The 25,907-nt window shown below is 43.0% G+C and overlaps 1 protein-coding gene across 2 annotated transcripts in view; it reads left to right on the top strand.

Annotated features, from left to right (window-relative positions):
• Window positions 1-4,203: 4,203 nt before the first annotated feature.
• Window positions 4,204-25,907, top strand: part of FARP2 (FERM, ARH/RhoGEF and pleckstrin domain protein 2) — a 72,204-nt gene continuing 50,500 nt past the window's right edge. For both annotated transcript variants that reach the window (XM_066326091.1, XM_066326092.1), the window contains exons 1-4: window positions 4,204-4,259; window positions 9,725-9,948; window positions 24,175-24,279; window positions 25,694-25,736. In XM_066326091.1, coding sequence (XP_066182188.1) covers window positions 9,745-9,948; window positions 24,175-24,279; window positions 25,694-25,736 — 352 coding nt within the window. In that variant the 5' untranslated portion in view covers window positions 4,204-4,259; window positions 9,725-9,744. The remainder of the gene's footprint in view (window positions 4,260-9,724; window positions 9,949-24,174; window positions 24,280-25,693; window positions 25,737-25,907) is intronic.

A 25,907-nucleotide genomic window follows, 5' to 3' on the forward strand; every position in this document is an offset into this window, starting at 1 on the left:
TGCAGTATGTGTCAAAGAGCTCTTGAAAAATACTCCCAAGAGAAACAATCTCAGAAGCTCAATGATTTTATTTTTTTTCTGGAAGAAGTTCTAGAGCATGATTGTGGGGGGCAGAATTATTTAAGTTTGGAAGTGTAAAATCCCAGCCACAGAGAATACAAGTATCTGTAGCATGGAAATCAGTTGGTTTAGCAAGGTACTACTACTGCTGAGTGCTTTTGGCATTCCATCTCTGCCACTAGAACAAGGTACATTCTGTCCATTTTTGAAGCATCTTTATTCATTGCTGTTGAAGAACAGTATTTCTCTTATGTTTTCAGGTCAATTTTAACAGTAAGTGAGTCTGGAGCAGGAGAGTAATTCTGGTAATTCTGGGATGTACAGGTATGGCTGTGTTGTTCAGTCTTTGTGCTCATCATGTGGATCATACATCTGCTTATCTGGCAATTCCTGTTCACCTTGACTTGAGTCTTTTGTCGTTTGCTAATGGTAGATTGGTCAGATTTTATGATTTCACTCTCTAGTTTTTCTACAATCTGGGGTGCTGGTGGGCTGTTAGTACAGAGCACCACCTGACTAAAATTAGCTCTATTTTGCTATTTAAGAAACAAACATGCTCTTTGTGATGGTTGGGTAGAGAACTGTGATCAGTGATGAGGCAGGTTGAGGAATCAGTTGTTGATCCATGCAGACTAGTCCCTACTGAGATGTCTTAGGTGGTGTGGAAAGCAAACCAGAGGATGGGTCAGTAAGACAAGATAACTGGTCTGGTTCTGCTGCACAGGCTATTACAGGCTGCAAAGTACTTGGCTGAACTCTTCAGGGCTGAAACCCTTCCAGACCAGAAATGTGGCTAGAGTGGTCACTAATTGTCATGACATTTCATCTAACATGTGAAGACAGTCATGGAAAAGTGAGTTTTTCCCCTAGTGGACCTCTAAGGTGCTCTGCAGGAGGTGCAGTGTCACCAGGTCTCAAGAGTGATGGAAGAAAGAGTGATAATCTTGTGGAGAAAGCTCTCAGCCCTTCCAGTTAGTCCTAAGTGACAATGTGTTTAGGCTTAATGATGCCTACAGCAAATTGTTGAATATCTCCAGGTAGAATAAGAGATGAGAGAATTGTCATACAATGCTCTGCTTTGAACCCAAGTAGGACAATGGCAGTGAACTGGGGCAGTCAAAGGTCTTTGAACTGCCCCAAAAGGGATTCTGGTGCTTTCAGTGACCTCCCTGCAATGAAACCCATACCAATCCATCTTCCTCTTTTCATCCTTATCATGCTCATGTCTGTTGTGACTGTGGAGTCCCAGTACCACACACTAGAGAAGTGAACTGGTGACATGTGGTGTAGTTTGCTATACACCCAAACCAGTTAGTTTGGTGTATGTGGTATAAAATACTGGCTTAAATGGTTGTAAGTATTTTTGCTCTCAGCTGTGCCTAGTTGCTGCTGTAGACAGAAGGGAAGACAGTGTAAGTATTTGAAACTGCTTGCTTTGTTGTTATGAGATAGAGACCTCTGAGAGACAGAGCTTTGTAGTGTGTATTTGGATAATATGTGCTGACAAAATCATCAATAGGTATAATTTTTCAGTCTGCAGAGTTTCTCTTTGTCATGGTGAAGGATCTGAATAAAAAGAAGATTTTCCAGCTGTTATCTTGGTTGGATAAGAAGTCTGCTTTGAAGGACTTCCTCAACCCTCATCCAGAGAGTGATTAAAGAAAAAGATGATATTATAGTGTAGTGAAAGGGTAATTCTAATTGTCCTTCTCAGGCCAAGAGGAGAACGTGGTGCTTATTATCTCTTATATTACTTGAGTGAGAGAGTTACACCTTGTTATCATTTTTTATCTCAAAAGGAGAAAGTTGTACTTTGTCCTGACACTGCATCCTTCCAACTGTAACAGCTGGCTTTCATGTGTAATGACATTCTTCTTCTAGTTTTGGTCTCTAAACTTTCTCCTCCTCCTGTAAAGGCTTCAAACACTGCCTGGATGTCTCAAAAGTTTGATTTAATGGGTCTTACAGAAACTCAGAAGTCTTTGTGGGTAGCTATGAAGAACATACCGGTGTGTCTGGTGGAGATAACAATCCACTCCCTCTTTTAGTTTTCAAAATCGCCAAACACTACATCTCAAGCATGTTTTTTGGTATGGTTGCTGAGGATTTATTGAATGACTGAGTGTATAGAACAGAGGTTCAACCTGATGTGGCCCTTCCTAATCATACCCTGTGGCTTCTCCATCCTTGGAAGTGTCCAAGGCCAGGCTGGATGGGGCTTGGAGCAACCTGGGATGTTGGAAGGTGGTTCCTGCCCAGGGCAAAGGAGTTAAAGCTGGATGGTCTTTAAGGTCCTTTCCATACCAAACTGTTCTGGAATTCTCTGATATAATGGAAAATAACTTTTTTTATGTGCGTAGACAGGTCAGGAATGAGCTGTGTGTAGAAACAGAGGTGCTCGGGATGAGGACAATTAAACACATTGGACCTTTGTGCCTTTTTTTCTTACTGCATTGTTTCAGTTCAGTAAATGACTTGTGTTTTGGGTAAGCAATAAAGTCAGGATTCGAGTGAAGCATAAAGAACAGCAGGAACAGCAGCAGGGTGTTGATGTTTCTGAAGACTCTGCCACAGCTGTAATTTTTGCTTCCTTTCCTAAGTGTAGTGGCATGTGGCTTTAAAGTGATCACATCAGATTTGTTCTCTTAGTGGCAGCTGCTTTTTTTGCACAAGAAAACTTTAGCGCTCTTTTTAGATGTTAAAGAAAGTGATTGAAATGAAGATGACTCTGAAGTGTCTGTCCTTTGAAGGACGTGACACTGTATTAACACTTAAGTTGCAGATAAAAAGCCATGCAAATAGGATACTGAGGCAGCTTGTCAATAATGAAAGCACTTTACCTGACTGAAATCACAATTCATCTTATGAATGGAGTTATCTAAAATGTTGGGTACACTTTTGCAACTTTTTTTTTTTTTTTTTTTTTTTTTTTCCTATATCCACGAGATTCTTCAGCTCCGTATCACTTTTGAAGGAGAAAAAATCATGGGACATATTTTTTAAAACCTTGTGCCTTTTGTTCTTTTGAAGAGATGAGAATGCTGCTAGTCAGGAATTACTCATTAAATTTGCAAGTTGCCTTTTGGTGAGTGAGAGTTATGAAGGTGTTTCTGTTTGAAAGGACTGTTCTGCATAATTTATGTGGTTTTTATTATCAAAAGTCATATGCTAGGCTAATGTTTTGTTTTTCATATAGCTGTGAAAAGGTCAAGTTCTCAGAAACAAGATGGCTCCTTGTGTTTCTCATGCTATCGGCCAACAGTCCACATCTAGAGAAACCCGAGGATTTCTCTCATTCCTGTTGCTTCTTGTCTTGAAGAGCAGACTGTAGTGAGCTATGGGTGACTCAGAGATTGTCAAAGGTGGTCCTTTTCAGGAAGAGGTCTTTTCCTGGCTATCCTATTATCTGCCAGCCTTGGCCTTGGCTTTGAGGCTGATGAAATCCAGACGGTGCAAAGATCTGTTTGTCCTGTGCTGAATTTCCTGCAGTGTTTTGTTCTTGTCTGTGTCAGTGAGGGATGGGCTTGCTGGTTGGGGAGGGAGGAGGATGCTGCTTTTGTGGTCTTCAGCTCCTTTGGCCAGCAACACTCCCTGGTGCATCTGCGCGGCACCCACGTTTTCTTCTGTTCTGTAGCGCTGAGTCTGTTTCTACTCCCACTTAAAATTTATAAGTGAAAAATTTAACTAAGTGAAGACCTAAAATGTTCACTACTTGGCTTGGGGCTGTTTACTCGCATGGTGTGGCTCCCCAGGGCAGTATTTCCCTGAGCAAATGAGATCTGTGGGGTGTTTGTGATGGACGTCTGGGGTGTGCATTGGGGGATTTCATGCGCCTCTTTTTGGGGTGCAGCAGCCTGTGAGCTGGGTGCCCTTCAGCTTCGGACGGAAACATCCTTTCAAAGCTTTCCCCGTGCTGGAAAACCACATTTTGGGTTTGACTTTGTTATAAAACAATCCTCTAAGCTCGGCGGACCCGGCCGGGCAGTGGGGCGGCAGGAGGGAGCGCTCCGTGTGTCGCTGCGCCGCTCCCCGCGACGCAGCCGCGAGCGCGGCCCCCGGGCCTGCCCCGGGCCCCGTTACCCGGCCGCAGGGTGGGGCCGGCCCGGCCGCGCTGCCCACGGGCGGGCGGAGCGGGGCGGGGCGGGGCCGGCTGGGGCCGGTGTGAGCGCGGGCGGCGGCGGAGCGGGCCCGGCCTGGAGGTGAGCGGGGCACGGTGGCTGCGGGCCGCGAACCGGGCCGGGGCCGGGGCCGGGGCCGAACCGGCGGCCGGAGCGCGTGGAGCGGGCGCGGGCCGGGAGCTGAGGGGGCTGGAGCGGCGGCCCGGGCCGGCGGCTCGGCCCACCCCGCCTGCGCGGCCGAGCTGCCGGGCGCTGCGGCCCCGGGCCGGGGGAGCGAACGGGGTCTGCGGCCCGCGCTCTGCCAGCCCCAGGACTGGGGCTCCGGCTCGCCGAAGCGTCCCGGGGGCTGCCGGGGCCTGGGGAGCGGCTTGCCCCGGGGCTCAGAGAGCGCCTTCCCTGGGGGCTGCCGCAGGTCTGGCCCGTCGGCTTCGCCCTGCTCTCTCGGGCTGGGTGCGAGAGCAGCCGCGCCCCGGCACGTCCCGTCCCCTGCATCCGCGGGACCCGGGCTGGCAGGGGTCCTGCGGCGCGCTGCTGCTCGCTCAGAGCAGCGCTTCGGAGCCCCGCTCACCTGGCAGGGACCGGCTGCGGACATTCCCCTGTCCCCGCCCATCCAGCTCCTTCCAAGCCAGCGTGTGGCCGCGCAGCTCTGCAGGGGAGAGCCATGGAGCCCTTCCAGACCGTGAGGAGCGACGGGCTCGTGGGGGAATGTGAGGTCCGGGTGGCGGGGAGGCACGTCGCTCCTGTCACACCTGGGCACTCGGAATCTTCCTCTCTCTTCATTGTTGCTGCATCATTTAGTGTCAACTCAATGTAGCGATGCTAACGGCCGGCCATGGCTTAGTGAGAAAGTTGAAAGAGAAATGTTTGCATTTTTGTACTTCCTTGCGGCTCCGTGTGTAGCGATCCCTTCCCACGGAAGGCAGGGACCACCCTGCTCACACTCGGCAACTGGGAAACTGCCCTTACTTCGTATCTGCCTTCTGCATGGGTGAGGGAACACGGATCCTGCCACTGTCCAAAAGACACCAGAGGAGTCTTTTGGACAGTGGCAGGATCAGAGGAGCTCCTTTGTGCTCAGAGGAGTTCCTTTGAAAGCCATTGGTATCGTCCAAGTATGCAAAGCCAGATTGAATGGGGCTTGAAGTAAACTGGTCTAGTGGAAGGTGTCCCTGCCTATGGCAGGGGCTTGGAACAAAGTGGGGTTTAAGGCCCCTTCAAACCCAAACCACTTTATGTTTCTATGATCTCAGGTATAAACTACCTTTCCAGATTTGCTGTTAGCTGAAAACACTGTCTTGCTTCTAAAAAATAAGTTTATTCCATCCAAGTAGAAGATGAAACTCATGATGACTTAAAAGCTATTTCAAAAAGTACCTGTACAAAAAGTAAAAAATAAAAAAGATTATGTACAGCTACCTAAATTTTATAAATTTTGTTTTGTTTGCTCTTTCATCTCGGGCTCAGAGCAACGCTCATTCAGTCACTGTGCTTCAGGGAACAGATTTAGCTTTGGTGCCTGGACCCAGTTTGTAGGAAATTATCAGGATAAATACTGGGTGCAAACAACTTCAGGGAGAGGCAATGCAAGGAAGGGTTTTTTTGTGTTTTTTTTTTTTTTTTTTTTTTATCCCAGAACACCAGTGTTGTGGTAATACTGCATTTTAGTTTTGAATTGTTGAGATCTTGTTGTGGCTCACCCACAGCTGGAGACTCCTGGTGCTGTGGGATGCTCTGCCTGTAGAAGTTTTGTATTCTCTGAGCTTGCAGCCTGTCTCAGGCTTCACTAGTTCATTTTCCTCCTCCTTTAGTGTAGTCAGCCCCTTGAACTGAAGTGTTTCCTGAACAATGGCACTATGGTTTTTGTCCAGAAATGTCACATGTAGTTGGAGTACATAAAACATGATATGTGACTCTGGTGGTGAAACTGGAAATAGTGCTTGACTTGGTTAGCACTCCTCACACATTGGGTGTAGAAGGCAGTGGGAGCAGGGCCGGCTGTTTGGGGGTTGTTAATAGTTGTGATGGCATGGGGTGCCTTGGGTGGGAGCAGGATGTGGCATGGGGGAGATGCTCCCAGCTGGCACAGCAGGCCACTGCTCCTGTGAGCATCATGCTTGCTTCTGCACATCATGTGTTCTGCCTAGCACTCGTTTGGCCTTTAAAATCTGGATATTGGCTGGCATAAAATCTGAATGTTGGCTGGTGTAAATATTTTTAGGAATATGTCATTAGTAGGACACGAGGTCAAGCCTCACTGAGTTCACTTTTCCCGTTACCACCTGTGGGGAAGGACTTTGACGTGTGCAATATCTGGTTGATATGACTTTGTTCTCTCCTGGCTGGTGCCCAAAGCTAGAGAGTACCCAGGAGCTCCTCATGAGTCCAGCCTTGAGTGGCCTGCCTGCCTTGCCTCGGGGAAGCAGCTGGCTCCAGCTGGAGGGGAGGCTCTGAGGTCTCTTCTGCAGGGCTGTTCCTTGTGCTGCCCTGGCTGTTGCTGCTTGCATTTTTTTCCTTTTGAGTAACTGCAGTGTGTCTCTCTTCCAGGAGCTGTTTATTCAGAAGGGAATGAATGCTCCTGGAGCACTGATTTTAAGAGCGGGTGGCTAATAAAGCCTCGTGAGGAATATGACCCATCCTGGGCAGCTCTAGCTGCTCGTAGGCTCCTGAATGCCATAGGCTCCTGAATCCTGAATTGTTTGTTTGTTTTGTTTTTTTGCAAAAATTTACCTGATAAGGGACACAGTATCAAGGGGGATATAGATTACCAGATCAAGCTCTGGTTTCTCTTCAGATTAGCAGTTAAAGGTGTAACCTGGGTATCTCTTTCTGCTGAATGTTGTTGTTAGGGTAGTTTTAAAATTTATGACCTAACAGTTTTTCTCCTTGGCTGTGTGGCCACACAAACCAAGAAGGTCAGCCACAAAATATGCACCAAACACCCCAAGAAAGAAACTTTCTGATTATTTTTGTCACCCAGAGATTGGGAGGTTGGGCACAGGGCAGTGTGTGTCCTCTTTTAAGGTTAAGCTCATCCTTCATCCTGGGTTTGGTTTTGAGTCCCTGGTGCATGTCCAGAGAAGGGCAGTGGAGCTGGGGAAGGGTCTGGAGAACAGGTCAGATGAGGCACAGCTGGAGGGGCTCAACCTGGAGAACAGGAGGCTCAGGGGGAACCTTTTTGCTCTCTGTAACTCCCTGACAGGAGGGTGCAGCCAAGTGGGTGTCAGGCTCTACCCCCAGGAAACAAGGGGCAGGACAAGAGGAAAAGGCCTCAAGCTGTGTCAGAGGATATTTAGATTCGGTATCGGGGGAAAATTGTTCACTGAAAGGTTTGTCAGGCATTGGAACAGGCTTCCTAGGGCAGTGGTGGAGTCCCCATCCCTGGAAGGGTTCAAACATGTGTGACTGGGGCACTTGGGGGCATGGTTTAGTGGTGGTCCTGGCAGTGTTGGGTTAGGGGTTGGACTTGATGATGTCAGAGACGTTTTCCCAGTTGTAATGATTCTGTGATTTTCACACTTTCTTGTTGCATGTTGTCAGCTGGAAGGCTGGCAGTGTCTCTGGGTGGTCTCAGCTGTGCTGCTTGGGCAGAGCTCTGCAGGAGTTCAGAGGCTGCACAAGTCTTGTGGTGGGGAGTTATGTCTGCCCTTCTGAGATAAGTTTATCTCTGTAGGGATCTACATAAAAAAAAAAAAAAACCCAAAAAACCCCAAAATGTTAAAATGCATTGGGCTATGAGCTAGGAAGACATTTTACCAGTCTCGATGTGTGTGAGAGTTGAAATGTAAACCACCCCCAACTAATTTGTAAGGACATGTAGGGCTGGCGTCATTCAAATCCTTGAGCAGGCTCCCTACCTACTCTGAGCATAGAAAGACAAAGGAGTGTTTCCACAAGCTGCTTCTCTTCTTTTCTGACAAAACACCTTTATTACAAAACAATAACCTATCACTCCTTTGGAAGTGAAGCCATGTGAAGGCTGTCCCACCGCAGTACCCACATACTCTGGACTGTTGACACACCGTGTGGTGCTTGGGCAATTCACCCAAAAAGCCCAAGGAGCCTCCCTGTGTATTCCTGCTGGTGCCTGGCACCAAGTACTCAGTGCCAGTGGTGGGCATGGGGCAGAGGCTGTGCTGCATTCTGAGCACACGGGCCTCACATTTGGGATATTTGAAAGACAGGACCACTGAGAGACATTTTAAAAGGGTGATTTATTGCTCTTATCTTCTACAGTCTCACAAAAGGGTGAGAGCATCTTCACATTATTCATCAAAGGTCACAAGATCTCTAGCTACTACAATGCCTTTTAAAGATTTATTAGCCAATAAACTACTGCACAAAGTTTGTTAGTGTTTTTACACCAGTTGCTAATTATTTTGTTTTACATGTTTTGCTGCAGTGTGGATTTTCTTAACCAATTGTATAATGACACACAGATCTACAGTACTACACCTTAAAACTTCTTACTACCTTTGTAACAGATTCTCTAGTCAAACTTTTCTGCTCTAAAACTTTCTATTTTCTAGCCTAACATGTTTCTGCTTAAACTACAAACTCACATTCTTGCTTCTGGTCTCTAAATCTGGAAGCCTTTTCCAAGGTCGCAAATCAAACCCTGTATTCATTTCCATGTCTGGACCTGTATGCACAAGGTTTTGAAAGCTTTCTGTGCCTTGATTTCTCCCACACCTCACCTTCGTGTGGACCCCACTGTGATTTCCCACTGCTCTGGGGCATGAGAGAACTGCAGAGAGCTGCATGGGACTTTTTCCCCATGTCAAATTAAACATTTGCTCTGCACAACTGCCACCAAGCCATGAAAGCAGGACTCACACTGTAGGAGTCAACCTGTGTTTGCTAGTGTCTGTCTCTGTAACTGATATTTTTGCCCACTGGTTTAATCTGGATATAGCACAAATTTGCCAGTGAGGTGTTACCTTGTAACAGTGTCTGATGAAGGCTGTGAGCTGCCAGAGTTAAGGTTTTGCATGAGTCATCATTTTGGGGATGCAGAAGTTAATAGTTCTCATTATATCGGTGTGCAGTCCATGGGATGGTTGGGAACCAGTGAGAGGTACCTGCCTTACCCTCACTGTCCCCACTGCTCGCTCTGCTGGTGGTAGGGGGCTCATCAGCAGAAAAACTTGTCAGAAACTAAAATGTTCATGTTGGGAGGGCAGAAGGTACAAGTTTAACTATTCCATTTCTTAACCTTGCTTCAGAATGGTTAGGGTTTTCTTTCCTACTTTTTCTTCCCAGCGGTTGGATTTTAGTCATTATGATGAATGATTCGGGTTGGAAGGGATCCTAAAGCTCATCTTGTTCCAATCTGTCCCACAGGCAGGGACACCTTCCACTAGACCAGGTTGCTCCAAGCACTGTCCAGAGTTTCATTAACCTTATTACTGATTTTACTAGTGAGATGAAGATTGTTAAATAAGGATTTTGTGGTAGTGCTTCAGTGGATAGTGTTTTCATACAGAACATCAATAGAAAATCTTTCAGGCTGTAACCCTAACCCTCTATTTTCTTCTGTGCTTCTACAGACTCTGCTTGCAGTTGGAAGATGGGAGAGATAGAAGGAACATACAGAGTTCTGCAGACGCCGGGCTCTCGTTTGGGTGCCCAGAAGACCTCAGGAGTGAGTACCCTGGAGCCAGGGCAGAACCTCTTGACTGCCATGGCATCATCACCTGCCAAAGCGCACGAGCGTGACCTCTCCATCAAAATAAAGCTCTTGGACAACACAGTGGAAGTACTTGACATTGAGGTAAGACATATTTAAACTTGATTTCAAGTACACTGAGCCTCTGATAAATTAAAGCTCACAAGGATGTGCCTCTGTTGAGAGCTGGGACATTTTGAGGCAATATCTGAATGAAGGCTCCTGTTGGGATTTTACCTGCTTACAAGTACTGATATCAGTTGCATGGCTTGTTTTTTAAAATCTTACAAGTGTAACAGATGTTTTGTGTTTTTAATAGACTTCAAATATAAGCACATATTGTAGGGAGAGTCTTTATTTGTTGTTTGCTTTGGGGGAACACCAATCATCTCCTGCCAAAATGTTCTTGCTTCCTGAGCCACATGCAGCTTTGTCAATTTGGCAGCTGGGAGAGCAAAACAGCTTTGCCTTAGTTACTGATTTATATTAATTATTTTAATGGTTTGTATCCTCTCCAAGTAAACTTGCTCCTCTTTGAAAGACATTGCTTGCCAGCACACTTTAGGAGGGATGCACCAAAAGCTGTGTCAGTTCAGTATTTCTGGAAATGTTTATTTAAAGGTATACTTGGGGAAATCTGCCATAAGACATAGAAGCCATGCACAAATTAAGGAGATTCTGCTTTTAAACAATTTTTTCCAATTCTTGTTACATTTTCAGCATTAACCTCAGAGTTTAATTCTAGTTAACCTGAGATCTGTTGTTAGAAAACCACTGTGTTCTAGTGAAGATACTCAGCTATCAGATGTTCTATATTAGTATCAAACTGTAATCAATAATTTATAATTAGCACTTGGAGCCTTAGTTTGTTGCATAGACTCAGAAAGGGTTTTTCAAGTAGAGTGAAAAAGATATCTGTGGAACTCTGAAGAAATAGTGGATTTGGGGATGTCTTCTACATATTCTGTCCAACTGTTCAAGTGTCAAATATGAAAACTGTTTGGTTTTGTTTTTTTTTTAAGAGTGAGGCATATCCTTCCACTTGAGCACACAGTGTCTGGTACTTCAAACCCACCCATCCCTCATGTACCACACAGAGCACAAAAGCCTCTTTTTTCCCTTTACATTATGTTAGAATATTTTTTAGAAAATCCGCTGACTTTGGTTCTTTGGAAGGATAAATTTATTTATTTTTTCCAAGTTGATGTAGATGGTGCTTTTGTGTTTTGATTCAGAAAAGAAAAATACCCCAGGCATTTTGAAAGTCAGTACAAGGCCAGGTTTATGGGGTTTTTAGCTGGTGGTGTCCTAATTATGTGTTTCCCATAATTAGGATCTATCTAAGTTTTTGGGGTTTTTTTGCCTGGAAAGCTTTCTCTGATTATGGCACCCACAGAAACATCCGAATTCGGGCACTAGTATGCTGAGGCCATCATTAATATTGTGCTGCTTTTTCTTTCTTTTAGAGAAGAGCCTTTTCTTATGCCCAGGGTTCCAACATGAGATCAGTTGGAACTGAAAAACTTAAAACCTCGTGCCTGACTCTGTGAGTGATGAGGAAAAGGGGTCAGTCTTGGGTCAGCTTCAGAGCATTGAGCACAAAAAGGTCCCGAGTCAGCAGCTGTGGCATTACAGTCCAGCTAACACTGCCTCCATTGCCTTTCAGTTTTGGCTAAATAAGGTAGCAAATGATAGAAAACAGGCAGGAGGTATTAAACTGTGTCCCTCTGTCTGATTTCTTTGGTGAGTTGTTGGGATAGCTGGAACTGCTGACAGCCGTTTGTCCTGGAAAACGGGAATTTTTCACTTGGGATTGAGGACAGGAATTAGGAAAAGGCAGACATTGCTGAATAGGTGGTGTGTGCTAGCGCAGTAATTTTTCAAAAAGCAGTTAGAGAGACTGCTGGCCAAGCAGCTCTCCTAGAGGAGTGAAGGTTCAGATTGCCATACCACTTGCCCATTTCTCTTTGCTTTTATAATTTTTGTCACTAGATGTGAAAACAAGATGTGGTGTTGTGGGGTTTGTGTTTGATTCAGGTCAGCAATAGTTTGTCAGTGCAGTGAGACACAAGCCTTTCCCATGGGCTTTTTGCACTCTCAGCCTGGGGAGATGTAGGTGGTGGCAAAAGATGGTTTGGGGTTTTTGTTTCCCTCTACTCAAATTATTTTCTCTTCTGTCTGTAAGAACTATGGCAAGTGACTTTTTACTGGGAGAAATGGTGTGTCAATGGAAGGACAGACTTAAGTATAGGATCAGCTCCTGGAGAGACCCTTCCCTGTGCGGTGTGGTGGGGAACCTGGTGCAGTAGCCCTGTTTGTGTCCTCCCTGCCTAAAATGAGCCACAGAAGCATTTTTAACCATATGGGATAAACAGAGTAGCCACAGTAACAACTCAGTACCTGCAACTTTACCTTGTCATCCCTTCCTTTCTCCAAGATGTGTTTGAAACAGTTGCTTCTCTCCTGGCAGGAGTTGGTAGTTGCCCTCCTGGGTACCCCACTTGACTTTTTAACTTGCCAAAGAGCAAGAGAACAGTCTGACAGAGTGATATAACACTCAGATGGACAGAGAACAAAATGGGAAAGAACAGTCTTGTCTATGTGTTATTGGTGTACCTGGAACAGCTTGCTAAAAGTTCCACACAGCTACATTGTACCACCTTTTTAGTACACTGTCCATTTTCCCCATCTGTTTTTCATAAGGTTCGATTTCTAAGCAGGAGTTTTATTAGTTGCTAAGAGGGAATTACTCATTAAAGTATGTTAAGCAGAGCCTTTCTCCAGTGAATCTGATTTGAATGTTAGGGAATGGAGAAATACTCAATGTTTTCTAGACTTTAAAAAAACTGAAAATGGGCTATTTATAGTTTCTCCTTTCCCTTCCAAAACAGAAGAGAGAATGAAACATATCCATTCAAATCTAGGCTGTGATATTCATTATTGTCATGAGTTGTTTTTTTTTTCCTTTTTACAGCCAGCTCGTTTAGTCAGCTCAAATCTTGCATATGCCATTTCATGGAGTACCTGGCCTTTCTCTCCAAACTAAGTCTGTCCAAAGGGTAGTTTTGCATACTGCAAGATGAATGATTGGCAAATTCAATTTAGTTCAAACTGTGGGCACAGTTCAAAGTAATCCGGGTTTTACGGTAGAAGTTCTGTCAGCTTTCCAGATTTTCTGAAGAGATTAAACTTGGAGGCTTTTGATCAGCACAAAAATGGAGCAGACTCTTAAGTAGAAGGGTCTAGGCTGGGTTGAATCCACCAAAATGACATTTAATGGAATTTCTGCTATCATATGATGTTTAATATTTGGTCTGTGTGTTGTTCCTTATGTAGGAAATACGTATCATTTGGCAAATTCTTTTACATGAATTATGCTCTATGCTATGAGGAAGTGCCCCAGAAAAAATAGTTTATATTAACATGCTTGAAGTTTACTGAATTGTTTGGGGAGAATTTGGTGCTTCTTCAGTGGCATGTACTTCCTCTTCTCCTTCTGCTTGGATGTCAAATGAGATTTGGGAGTTAAAAAATATTTATACATTTTATAATAGGGTCTGCCTGCCTGCTCTACTATGAGGGAAAATTTAAACTGAATTTTTTTTCTTATGTGCTAATCTTTCTTGGGCTGTTCTGAGAACAGAAGACTATATTTTTTTAATGTAATGAGGTAATGATGTTCTAAATCCCTGCCACGTGGTCTGAGGTGTTCTTCTCCCTCTGACACCAGTGGACTCCTAGCAGGAAGATGCTCCACTCCACTGTCTTGAGAACAGGCTAGTTAGATAAGATTACACTGTAATTCTCTCATTTATTTTCTTATTAATTAGTGTCCTCTCACTGCTCTTGTCCGCTTTGGTGTTCATTGATGTAGAAAACTATGAAAAACCAAAGTGGCAAAACTACGAAACCCAAAGTGGCTTATTCTGCACTAAACTGAAAATGTGTACTTGATGATTACTCTGATAGTGATGCTGTCTTTGCTGGGCACTTCCTTGGCTTACTGAAATTTATAAATTGCATTCATAAAAGTGCAGAGCTACTCTGCATCTTTATGTTTAGAATAGAATAGAATAACTCTGGTTGTTCTGGTTCCTGTGCAGTTTGCAGTTACCTGTGATTGAAAAGGTGCCATGAAAGTGACTTCCCCTTGGATGCCCATTGTTTTCAACCAACCATTAGAGGCCCTGAAATCAGGAGCTGAGCTGGGGCTGCAGGAGGTTTTTGGGATGGCAGAGGAAGCAATCTGACTGCAATATCCTTCCTATTGTTTGGAGAAAGTGTTTCCCACTTGTGCACAGGACAAAATGCTGCTCTCAGTAGCAGCATTTTGGGAGTGCTAGTGCCCCCCAGAAAGTTCCATGGGGATAATGCAGAAATGATGCAGCCTTTAAATGCTGTTAGCGAGCAGCTTTAAGTGAGGAATATGTGTATGTTAAAAACTGGGATAATGCTGTGGGCACTGAAAAGCTCTTGCTGTGGGGGGCCCCAGGCGTGCTGCTGGGGGACAGGCAGAGCTCTGGGCTCTGGCACTGGTCTCCTCCTGTCTCTGCCTTGCTCTCTGTGCCTGCTCAGACCTTCCTTTCTTGAAGGCTTTTCCTCTTTCTGCCGTGAAAGTATTAACAGCTTAAATATGTGAGGAGTCAAGGGATAGTCTGCTGCTGAATCCTATTAAGTGCTGTGCTGGAGGAATCGAGGTGCTGTTGGTCAGCTCAGTGTTTTTCTTCCCTAGCCAGGAAGAAATAGTCAAAATTCCAGAAAGAATCATAGCCAGATGTTTGTCATTGCTTCGGTTCGAGTCTCCTAAATATGGCAAATAAGCTGCCTTACGACTTATTTTTATCTGACCTCAGGAGAGAAAGTTAGTGATTCACTATTTTAAATTTACAATTATTATAGGGTTTAAAAAGAAAGTAACTAAAGCTTTGCATTTTCTGTACTGTTTGATTCCACTATATATTTTTTAGGCCTGTTATTTTGTGTTTGGAAGCTTGACTTTTTTGATGCTAAGTAGGAATGTGGTATTGGGTGGGGAAAGGTGAAACCACAGCCATTTTATTGACAGACATTTAGAGTGTGTTCATTCGAGTGTTTTTCATTTTTTTTTTTGTTTGTTTGTTTTTAGGAAAAATATGAACTTAAATTGTATAAGCCAAAATTATTATTTTATAATAATAAAATAATTGACCTTAAATGTCATATTATATGTAAAGAAAATTGAGTTCTACTGCAGTAAAGAAAAAACAGTCAATATCCCTGTACAAAAAGCTGATTATATGTACACATCTTAATACACAGAAACCATTTAGGAAAATGGTGATCAAGTGTTATTACAGTCCTTGAAATATTAATGTAGTGGATTGAATTTGTAGCAGTTTGTCTGGCTAGGCAGGTGTTCATTGCTGTTTTCATAGTCTAGTGATGCAGGACATGGAAAATCAGCTGAAACCAGTCTTGTGCCATTTAACCAAAATGGCTGTAGGAAATGCTGTGTTCCACAAAAAAAGAAACAAAATAAGAAGTTCACTGGAAACCTTTTAAAGCTTTTTTGGGTGTGGGTGACATTCATGGTTGGGCCCACAGATGGGTAATTCTATAAAACATATGAAGCCTGAAAGGGAAGAAAATCCAAAAGCAAACCAAGAATCAACCCACAGGCAGCTAAAGACAGCTACAGAAGTTCAGTGTGCCAAGAGGCAGATCAGAGAATTTTTAAGTTTGTGCCTACAGGAAAAAGGGACTTGGAGCTGAGCAAGGATGTCATGGTGCTTTCAGGGTTCAGAGCAGCACAGACTTGGGGGTTTGCATTTAGCTAAAGAGGGTTGCAAAAGCACACCTGTGTTGTCAGCCCGTTCTCCTTGCAACCAAATTCATGTTTGGAAAGGGCAGTGCTGCCTACTTGGTAAGAGAGAGGCCGTATACACTGAATATTTAAAAAGCTATGCTGTGCTAGTGATGCCTAGTGTGAGAGATTTACTGTTCAAGGCTGGAGTGGTGGATATGGGAGGAGGGTAGGCCCCTCTCTCTGACAGAGCAGTCATTCATTAATAAAAACAAGAATTAGGAAAAGGAAAACCCCCAAAGCTTTGTAGAGACTCTATTAGAGCTGCCTGACGTGCCTTTGACTGAAATAATGAAGGAAAAGTATTGCTGTGCCCTCAGCCACTTCTCAGCAGCCTGAAGCCAGGGGTGTAGGAAACTCCTGCTGGCAAGGGGGAAGTTAGAAAAGCTAGGCCTTATCTAATCTGCCTTGTAGGTATTTATTAACCCATCACCGTGTTATCATGCCTCTGCTCAAAGTACAGTGGGGAGTGATGTTAGAGCAGCTGGTGCAATTTAAGTTTTGCACAAAACAAAAGGGAGGTTTGGCCTTTTCTGTAAAAATACCCAATTTGTATTTTTCTTTTGTGCAAAGAGTCTGTCATAACTGTCTTCTAGATGTTTTAAACTACTTCCTTTGGGCAGGTTTCCTTAAAGCAGTCTGTCAGCCTGGAGTAGCCTAACACCTCGTAGGGGAAGTACATTACCTGGGTGCTGTAACACCTCTCCTAGGAGGGAAGACTGGGAGAATTAGGATTGTGCAGCCTGGAGAAGGAAGATGTGTGGGGAGACATTGTTGAGGTCTTTGAGCATCTGAAGGTGCTCCAAGAAAGGTGGAGAGGGACTTGGGACAAAGTTTTGGAGTGACAGGACAAGAGGAAATGGCTGCACACTGCCAGAGGGCAGGGTTAGATGGGCTACTGGGGAGAAATTGTTCCCTGTGAGGTTGGTGAAGCCCTTGCACAGGTGCCCAGAAAAGTTGTGACTGGCCATGGATCCCTGGAAGGGTTCAAGGCCAGGTTGGACAGGGCTTGGAACAACCTGGGATAGTGGGAGGAATCCCTGCCCATGGCAGGAGCTGGAATGAGATGGTCTTTCAAGTCACTTCCTACCTAAACCATTCTGTAATTCTATGAAAGCCCAGATCAAATCTGGTGAATGTGGACATGGATGATAGTTTTGAGGCAAAAGCATAATTAATAGAGAAAAGTTTGCAATTTTAGTGAGGTGGGTTGTTTGTGGGTTTTTTGTTTGTTTGTTTTTTTTGTTTGTTTGTTTTTCATGAGCAGAGGTAAACAAAGTATTTTCTGTGTTTAAAATGACTTAAAAACATAGAGTTTTATTTATATGCATTTACATGCATATGAAATGAAGCACCTACAGTCTGAGTGTGTGGAGTGGCCAGGCCTGTCCTAGGGAATGGCTGTAGAAAGGTCCAGGGATTCCTGCAAGTAACAAAGTTTAAGGGGCAAGAGCTGAGATCAGTCTGATTTCTATTTCCTTCTCTTTATTAGCTTGTGTGAACAAAGGAGGTGCTTAGACTTTCTGTTTTGAACCTGCACTTGGGATCAGCTACCCCAAAGCTGCTCCTCTCTGTGATACTGTCGCTGTTGTCACCTGGATGTTCAATTATTAACAAGCAGGAACTCAGGTGCCAAATCATCCAGCAGTACCTGTGAAACTCTGTCCAAGGATGTGGCCCACAGTGTTAATTTATGTGACTTCCTTCTTCCCCAAATAGTCTACAGCAGTTTAATTCCAAGTAGTCCAGGTATTTCAGCACAGCACCATTTCTAAAAGCTTAAGATCATTTTTGTCTCTACATGCTCTCTGCCTAAGTATACATTTTCCAGTTTCATTCACGTAATTCCCTCCCTTTTGGGAATGTTTTCCCATGTCAGCCAATTGTTGTTTTCCTACTTTCAGGCATCCAGCAAGTCTAACCACTCTGGAAAAGCTTGTTTGTTGGGTAGAGCTGGTTCATTTGGCAGTGATGTGCTTTGACATTGCCTTAAATGATCCTTTAAATGATCATAATTTTAAAGCTAGCCCTAATTAAATGAGCCAGAGGCTTCCATTTCTAGAATAATTTGTCTGGCTGTGGATTCTGCTTAAAAATACCCTGACAAACCCACATCAAAACCGACCACTGAAATCTTAGGACAAAAAAAAAAAAAAAATCACGGGGAGGGAGTCTTAGAACTTTACTTTTTTTTCTAAACAAAAAAATGCCCAGTATGGAGTGTAATAATGGAACTTGAAATAGCTCCGAGATTTTTATTTGAGTTTACAGCTTCCATGGTTGAGTCAATAGTATTTCAACACTGTGTGGAAATACTGTAACACAATAATTCTTCTTTCTGTAACATAATAACTTATTATTTTTAATAAAGAAGAACTTTCAAGATGAAAGTGCACTCTATCTCATTTTGTGATAATAAAGCTGCATCCTGTGCTCTGTAAGCTGTTAAATGCTCTGCAGACTATTCTTGGTACAGTCTTAGTGAAGTGACCTGATGGTACAGAAGGGTAGATAAAATAAATGTATTGAAATAAATGTATTTAAAATAAATTTAAAATGTTTTCTTCACAAAGATCTAAAAGAAAAATTGAAAGAATTGAAGCTTAAAGTTATTGCTAAATGTTCAGGTGATCAAAATAAAATAGTATTTAAGCAATTTAGCTGAGCACATGAAAACAGTGTTTGACAGAATTGTTACCTGGTGCTTGTTTTTGTGGGGAATCAGGGAATATTTTCATTGGAGTTACTAGTTCCAATCAAAACTGAGAAAACTAATAAAGCACTGAAAAAGAAGGCAGTTGTTTCTTGCTCTTCCAGTCTGCAGATTGAATAGTAGATATGGAGCTTTAAGGGTCATTCTGTTTCAGCCGTGAAAGTACAAAGTTAATGACTGATATTCCTTGCCATCTTAGATTATTTCCTTCTTTCTGTTAAAGATCCTAATGTCCATCCTGTATTCAGAAATGCAGTTTTGTTTATATGTGGCATTAATGATGATTATTAACGGGGAGTTTTGAGAGTGTTTTTTCTGTCTCACACTTTGTTTGGACAGAGATCTAACAGATTACAGAAGGATTGGAGATAAACAGAACTATAAACTCACCAAAATGTTTGCATATTTCTCATTAAGAAAGGAAATAACAAGTCTATGTTTAGTTGCAAATTGTCTATTTTTTTTAATTTGCCAAAGAATGAAAAATCACTTTTTCATTAGGAAGGCTTGTAAAGTGCCTGAAGAAGAAAAACCATTAAAAATCCACATCAAAGTGGCCTTTATTTAAATCAGTTTGGTTTGCTTTGGCCATTCACAGGGTGCTCCATGTTGGCTCTGTGTTGGCTGCTTGTGAGTGATGATGTCAAATCTAAACTTCTGCCTTTCGTGCACATCCACTATTAACTAGAGAGTTTGGTCTTCTGGCAGATTCAGATTTCTGTGACACAAAAATTTAAAGTGTTTGCTGGTGCTTATTGAGTTCAGTGGCTCTGGCTGCACAAGAGTTTCCATTCTATACCTCAGCTTTATAACTCTTCTTTTTCCACACTATTGACTTGTGGACTGATTTTCCCTTCCAGCTTATCTGCTGCCAAAAGTGGATTTCTTTTTTGGAAAGTTGGAGCAAGGGCAGCTTGGCAGTTTTGGAAGATGGGAATACTACTCCTTATGAAAATAGTGGGGATTTTGGTTTTTAAATTAAAATATGTGAAAACAGAAAGTTAAGATATTCTGGAAGACAAGTTTGGGAGGTAGAGAGGAAGCATTGATTTTGGTAATATTGAGTTATAGTCTACTGAAAATCCTGGGCTATGAGTTTGTTTTTCTCTTCTCCTAAGCTCAGACATTATGGCAGAGGGGGGATCTGCCATGTAGGGAGTGATATTTGAGAAAATAGCAAATAACCCTTGGCTTGATTGTCCTGCTCTGCTCTGGTGTGAGGGATCTGATGGGTCTGCTGGAGTGAGTCTGGAGGAGGCCATAGAGATGCTCCAACAGCTGGAGCCCCTCTGCTCCGGAGCCAAGCTGGGAGAGCTGTGGGGGTTCACCATGAGAAGAGAAGGCTCTGGAGAGACCTCAGAACCCCTTCCAGGGCCTAAAGGAGCTCCAGAAGGGCTGGAGAGGGACTTGGGACAAGGGATGGAGCAACAGGACAAGGGGGAGCGGCTTCCTACTGCCAGAGGGCAGGGTTAGATGGGATAGTGGGAAGAAATTGTTCCCTGTGATGGAGTTGAGGCCCTGGGACAGGTTGACCAGAGAAGCTGTGCCTGCCCCATCACTGGAACTGTCCAAGGCCAGAGTGGATGGGGCTTGGAGCAACCTGGGATAGTGCAAAGGGTCCCTGCCCATGGCAGGAGTTGGCAGGAGATGAACTTAATTGTCCCTTCCCACCCAACCCATTCTGTGATTATGCAGTTCTATAAAACAAAACAGCATGCTGTTATTAGTTTTTAAAAAATTATTTCTATTTTATTTCTCTGTCCTAAGCATTCTTGATATTAAATATGTTTATTCCTCTGATAAAGGACAAAATACTAAAGGACAGATATCTCTTTGAGGCAAGAAACTTCAGGTGGGGACGGTTGTTCCTGTTCAATGCTGTGTTAGCACTGAGCAGGGTCTGAAGGTATAGCTTCTCTTGCCACAAAGGCTCTCTGTGCCATGACTGCCTGTCAGGGTACCCAGCTGGCACTTACACAGCTCTGAGGGAACTTTTAAAACTTTATCTCACCACAGAAATCAATTTGAAATAAATTTATTCTACTGAACAGTCTTCTCTTGATGACTTGTTAAAATTATCTACAGTACAGTTAGAGCTGCATCACAGAAGAAAGTTGTTGTTAGCTGCCTATTTGAGGTTTTTTCTCCTGTGTTTTCTTCTTTCTTTCTTTCTATGTGAAATAATTCAGTAGTATCAGTGGTCATTGTCTTGGCAGAAAATAAAGAGTAATTGAGAAGTTTGGAATGGAAAGTATGCCATGTTGTGAATTTGTATTGAAAGCAGGACCTTTATGAAAAGCATTCATGCTGCTACTTGCCCGGATGTCAAAATTACACTAATTAAGAAATTACTTCAAATATTTTGCTTTGTGCTGCTTTTATGCAAATTAAACAATGACATGGAGCTGCCCACTATGTTACTTTCATTTCTGCCTACTTCAAAATGTTCAGCTCTTTGGACAGGATGATTATAAATGTAATAAACAACTGAGGAACCAAATAGTTCTAGGAGGAGTTTTCCCTAAGAATTTGAGGCATCATAATCAAACACTGTGTTCTGTCTCAAGCTTTTGAACCCTATTTTTATTTTAAAATAAAATTAATATTGTTCTTTCAAAATGTGACATTTATCCTTTGAAGGATGCCAAATGATCCTGAGCTTAAATTGGAGTTTTTCTTAGCTTTTCGTTGTAAATGACACCCAAAATTACAGCCAAAACAAAATATTTTAAACTTTTAACGTTTGGAGGGCACCTTTATAATTTAATCAATTGCCCAGTGCTTCCATCTCCAACCATCTAATTTTCTTCATCTCTAGTTTCTCTTGAAGGAGCATGGACTTGAGCATGGAAGGAGAGAAGTGCCAGGGATCTGTGCCATACAGCCTCTTTTCTTTGGAAAGATGAAGGCAGCTAGATTGTCTTCAGGCACAGAACTTGATGGAGCCAAGAGACGTGACTCAGTTTAAATGGAAGAAAGTCGTGTATTAGAATCCAGTTAGGATAATTTTAATGCCTGTGTGGGACTAGCCCTGCACACAGATTGGTTGTAAAACTTGTCTGATTGTTAACAGTCAACTTTCATGTGTTAATCCAAGTATATCAGTTCTAACAGAAGGTGGTTGGAACCAGAATCGCTTCTTGTTTCATGAATGTGAAATCAGGAATTTGGGTCACAGGACATGTCCTGTTCAGAGGCTTCAAAAGGTTTGTAGATCTGTCCATGAAAAGGCAAGGTGTATGTCCCATCTTCTGCACGTGAGGTTGGTCAGGGTATTGCTGCCTTCCCACAAACATTGCTGGCTGAAAAGTGTTCCTTTCTTGTATCTGTGGTCTGGGAAAAGGAGGTATGCAATAACAGATGTGTGGCTATGGACCTTAGAAAACAAGGGTCCTACTATATTTGAGGATATTTTCTTCTGTTACTGTTTGAAAATTTATGCACAAGTCCATAGCAAGAAATGTGTTTGAACTGGAATTTAGAAACTTAATTTCCAAAATGCATTTCTCAGGCATATATGTCTCCTACAGCAGTGTCTGTAACCTGCATGGAAACATGCAGGAGACAGCAGAGAGAATGTCATTTACTGGAGATGTGGCTTGCTGTGTGTGCATGTATCATGTGCTGTGTCATTCCTTATTTCATTGCTACCATTTAAAAACCAAAACCCAAACACACAGAATCTTCTGCAAGCACAGATTTTGGCTAAAAAAATTCAGCTATATTCTTACCAAGAAAACGCCTTTTTAGGCATCAAAAAAACCTGTTCAGAAAAAGAGATGAGTGCACATGTTCATGTGCCATATCAGCACTCAGCCTGGCATCTCTGTACCATCTGCAGTCTCTGTGAACTGGATCATTTCTCCTGACTTGCAGTTTTATTTGGGGACTTCAACATTAGTGGCCTGAGCCAGTGTGATACCAAGAAACTTTTCAAATTACTTGTGTTTGCAGCAGATTAATTCACCTGACTGAAGCTGTGGTTGCTCTTACAGGTGCCATGGCTGGTGAAAGCCTAAGTGAGAGGTACAAACCCATCTTGTGTCATTCTCTGTCCTGCTTCTGTGCTTTTCTCTGAGGTTACAGGATTGGATTCAGTCACTTTGTTCACGCCACTGAGGATACTAAGCTATTTCAGCTTTGCAGCACTGCAGGGCTGTCAGACTTTTTCTCTATGAAATCTTGGGGTTTTTTTAAAGTATTATAGAGACATTAGCACAATTCTAAAAATATAGACAATTTATATGTTTTTCCTGTAAGCGGCAAATACTTCTGAATTTTTTTATGCACCTCAGTCATGTGAAATTATTTCCCCAATGTTCACTTTGTTTTTTATCTTTTAAGCCTAGAATAGCACAGTCTTGCTCTCAGGTATTTTAATTTGCATTGTATTAAATTTTTCCTCTATCACTAATTTGGCTTTAAAATGAAGAAGGGTACATTTAGATTAGATGTTGGGAAGAAATTCTTTCCTGTGAGGGTGGTGAGGCCGTGCCAAAGGTTGTCCAGAGGAGCTGTGGCTGCCCCTGGATCCCTGGAAGTGTCCAAGGTCAGGTTGGATACTGGGGCTTGGAGCAGCCTGGGCTAGTGGAAGGTGTCCCTGCCCATGGCAGAGGGTGGAACAAGATAAGTTTTAAGCTCCCTTCCTACCCAAACCATCCTGTGATTCTGTGATAATTTATTGTAATGCCTAGTACTTTTAAAGGAGTACTTTATTCTGAGCGTGTAGAGTCATTACAGAGCTGCTTTGATGGGAAAGTCATAGAATCTTCCATTGCTGGACTTTTCCAAACAAACAAAACCCTGGTGGCATCACTGCTGGCAGTGTGTTCTGCTTGATAATCCGGCCTGCCACAACCTGTCACCACGGCTGTGGAGTGGCCCAAGGTGGAGTTTGGTGCCCATTCCACCTCCCACTGCACCCTGCTAGGTTTTGTGTGTTGCTGAATGGACTGCGGCAGCCTTGTGGATTCTTTCCTGAGTGATGCAGATGTACTGATGTGTGGGTTCATAAATGCTGTTTTTGTCCTGGCACCTGCTGCAGTCACATGGTGAGAGATGCTGAGAGCAAGCTGGGTGATTGAACCAGCAGCCCCAAGTGTCACTGGTTTGGGTGTGCTGTGGAAGTTTCCTGTTCTCTCCTGTGTTGCTGTAGCTGCTTTCTGCTGATGTTGGTGGCTTTGCCCCTAACTTGGCTCTCAGAAAGGGTCAGTGAGTGAGTTTCTTGAGGGAGAGATTCACTGAAAGGATTCCCCAGCAAGCGTGGTGTGAGAGGAGGTTTGCTTGGGCTCCCACTGTCCGCAGGCATTTCCAGCCTGGTTGTTGCAAAGGCTGTGTGTGGCCTTGGGGTTCCTGGTGTGAGAAGGAGTGAGGGATCTGTGTGGAGCAGAGATTTGGCAGCTCCTGCTCCATGTGCTGCAGCTGGGGCAGGCCACAGCACTCAGCTACACAAACAAACGTGTGGGTTTATCGAGGGAGCTGCAAATAGCCTGCAGCTGGTCTCCTCAGCTCTCTGCTGACCCTGCTGCGAGCAGGAGACTGGGTATAGGTGACCTCCAGTGGCTCCTTCCACTTCACTTCCTCTGGTTCTGAGAAGGATTTTCGTATGGAGTTGTGCTTGTGTATTAGATGTTTGTGTGTTACAGTGACAAAAAAATGTAAAAAACCTTTGTGATATTTTTCTCCAGTTTATAAAGATGTCATTTGTTTTTGCTGTAAGCTTATTCTTGTTTATTCTTCTTTTTCTCACCATAACTTTTTTTTATTCCTTCCTTAGTCAAAATGTTACGGCCAGACGCTATTGACAGAAGTTTACAAGCATCTGAATTTGATTGAATCAGACTACTTTGGAATTGAGTTCCAAAATATCCAGTCATATTGGGTGCGTACAATTCCCTGACAAATCTGGTACAATAAAAAGGTTTGGTGAATGCAGCTCCTTGAGTGACAAAAATTTCTCAGTCTGCTGCAGTTTCCTGTAGTCTCCTGTGGGATTATCTCTTGGATTCTTGTAAATCTGTTTCACTCACCAGAATGACAAGAGCTATTAAAGCAGAGGGGCGGAATCAGATCCTGCTTCTTGTTAAATCTCAGAAATTGTACAAAGCAGTTAAATAGCTGCTGATGCAAATAGCAAGACCCCCACTTGCAGGGGGGCAGAAATAAAATCCTCCTTTCCTCTGAAACGAGAAACATGAACTCAAGGAGCACTTATAAAATCAAATTATGCTGTGTAATTTTGGTTGTGTTCATATTTATCCTCAGTTAATTCAGTCTTCAATTAATTTTCCTAAAGAGCCATTACAAACTTCTGTCTAATCAACACAAACCTCAGCAAGCACATAGGTCTGCAAGCTTTTTAAATCATTGATCTTGATCAATGCTGACACCTTTAAGCCTCCTAGTCACTTATCCTGTACCTTGCAAAGAGGACAGTGTGGCTTCTAAATTAGAAAATGTTACCCAAACTTTCCTTTCATTTTGTTTTGTTTTTTTCAACTTTTTTAAAATTACTTTTTTAGTTTTAGGACCAACATGCAGAGAATATGACTGAGAACACAGGGAGTGCTAATGGCACCAATCCATGCTGCTCTTGAGCTGAGGAAATACACTAAAGCTTGTTTAGTTTCTGTTTCTTGTGCATAGTGTCCAAACTGTTTCTGCAGCTAATAAGGTTCTTAAAATCTTCAGCTGTCTCACAAACAGAGCAGTAACTAGTAAGGACATAATTGTCTTGTAACAATTTTTTGTCTGGAAGTGTGGGGAAAAAAAGTGGTTGAGCTTCCAGAATATTTTGCATTACCTTGGTGGATGCTCCTTTTACTAGAATAGTCTTTCTTTTAAAATGTACTTGAAAAAAGAGAAAAAATGGTGGAAAGAAAATATTGAGTAAAACCCCTTAAGTAGGTAGGTACATGTGACAGAAATAGCATAAAAGGGAAAAAAACATTGGACCTTTTCATGTTCTGCAGACTTTCTGTAATTCTGCAGCCTGGCTCCTGTCAGACTGTGGGTTTTGGCATGACTCCTGCCCTCTTGGCACTGGAGCTCTGCTTTTGCTGACCTGGCTCTTCTTCTGTCCATATGAGCTTTAAGCACAGATCAGTGGGTTTTCTATTGAGGCATGAGAAATGTCAATTCAAACAGATAAGTACACTGTTTCTAAAGCAAAGGAATTAATGCATTGAGGAAGAAATGCTACTCACAAATGACTGCTTAATTTGAATTTACTTTTGATGTTCTTGTATTCTATTAAATATGAGTGTAAGTTGTGATTTTTTTCTCTTCAATTTCAGATTTGGCTGGAACCTATGAAACCTGTTATTAAACAAGTACGGAGTAAGTAGTTTTAAAAAAAGGAAGTTTTCCTTAATTTGCATCTTCTTTATGTGGGTTGCTTTCACAATTACTACTTGATTTACTGGTTATGCTTCCCTGTAAATACACATGGCAGGGGTGATAGTGGTTCCTGCTCGGGCATGCTAACCTGACATTTTAATAGGTAGTATG

The sequence above is a fragment of the Sylvia atricapilla genome, chromosome 10, assembly GCF_009819655.1.
Source record: "Sylvia atricapilla isolate bSylAtr1 chromosome 10, bSylAtr1.pri, whole genome shotgun sequence".
NCBI classification, from domain to species: Eukaryota; Metazoa; Chordata; class Aves; order Passeriformes; family Sylviidae; genus Sylvia; species Sylvia atricapilla.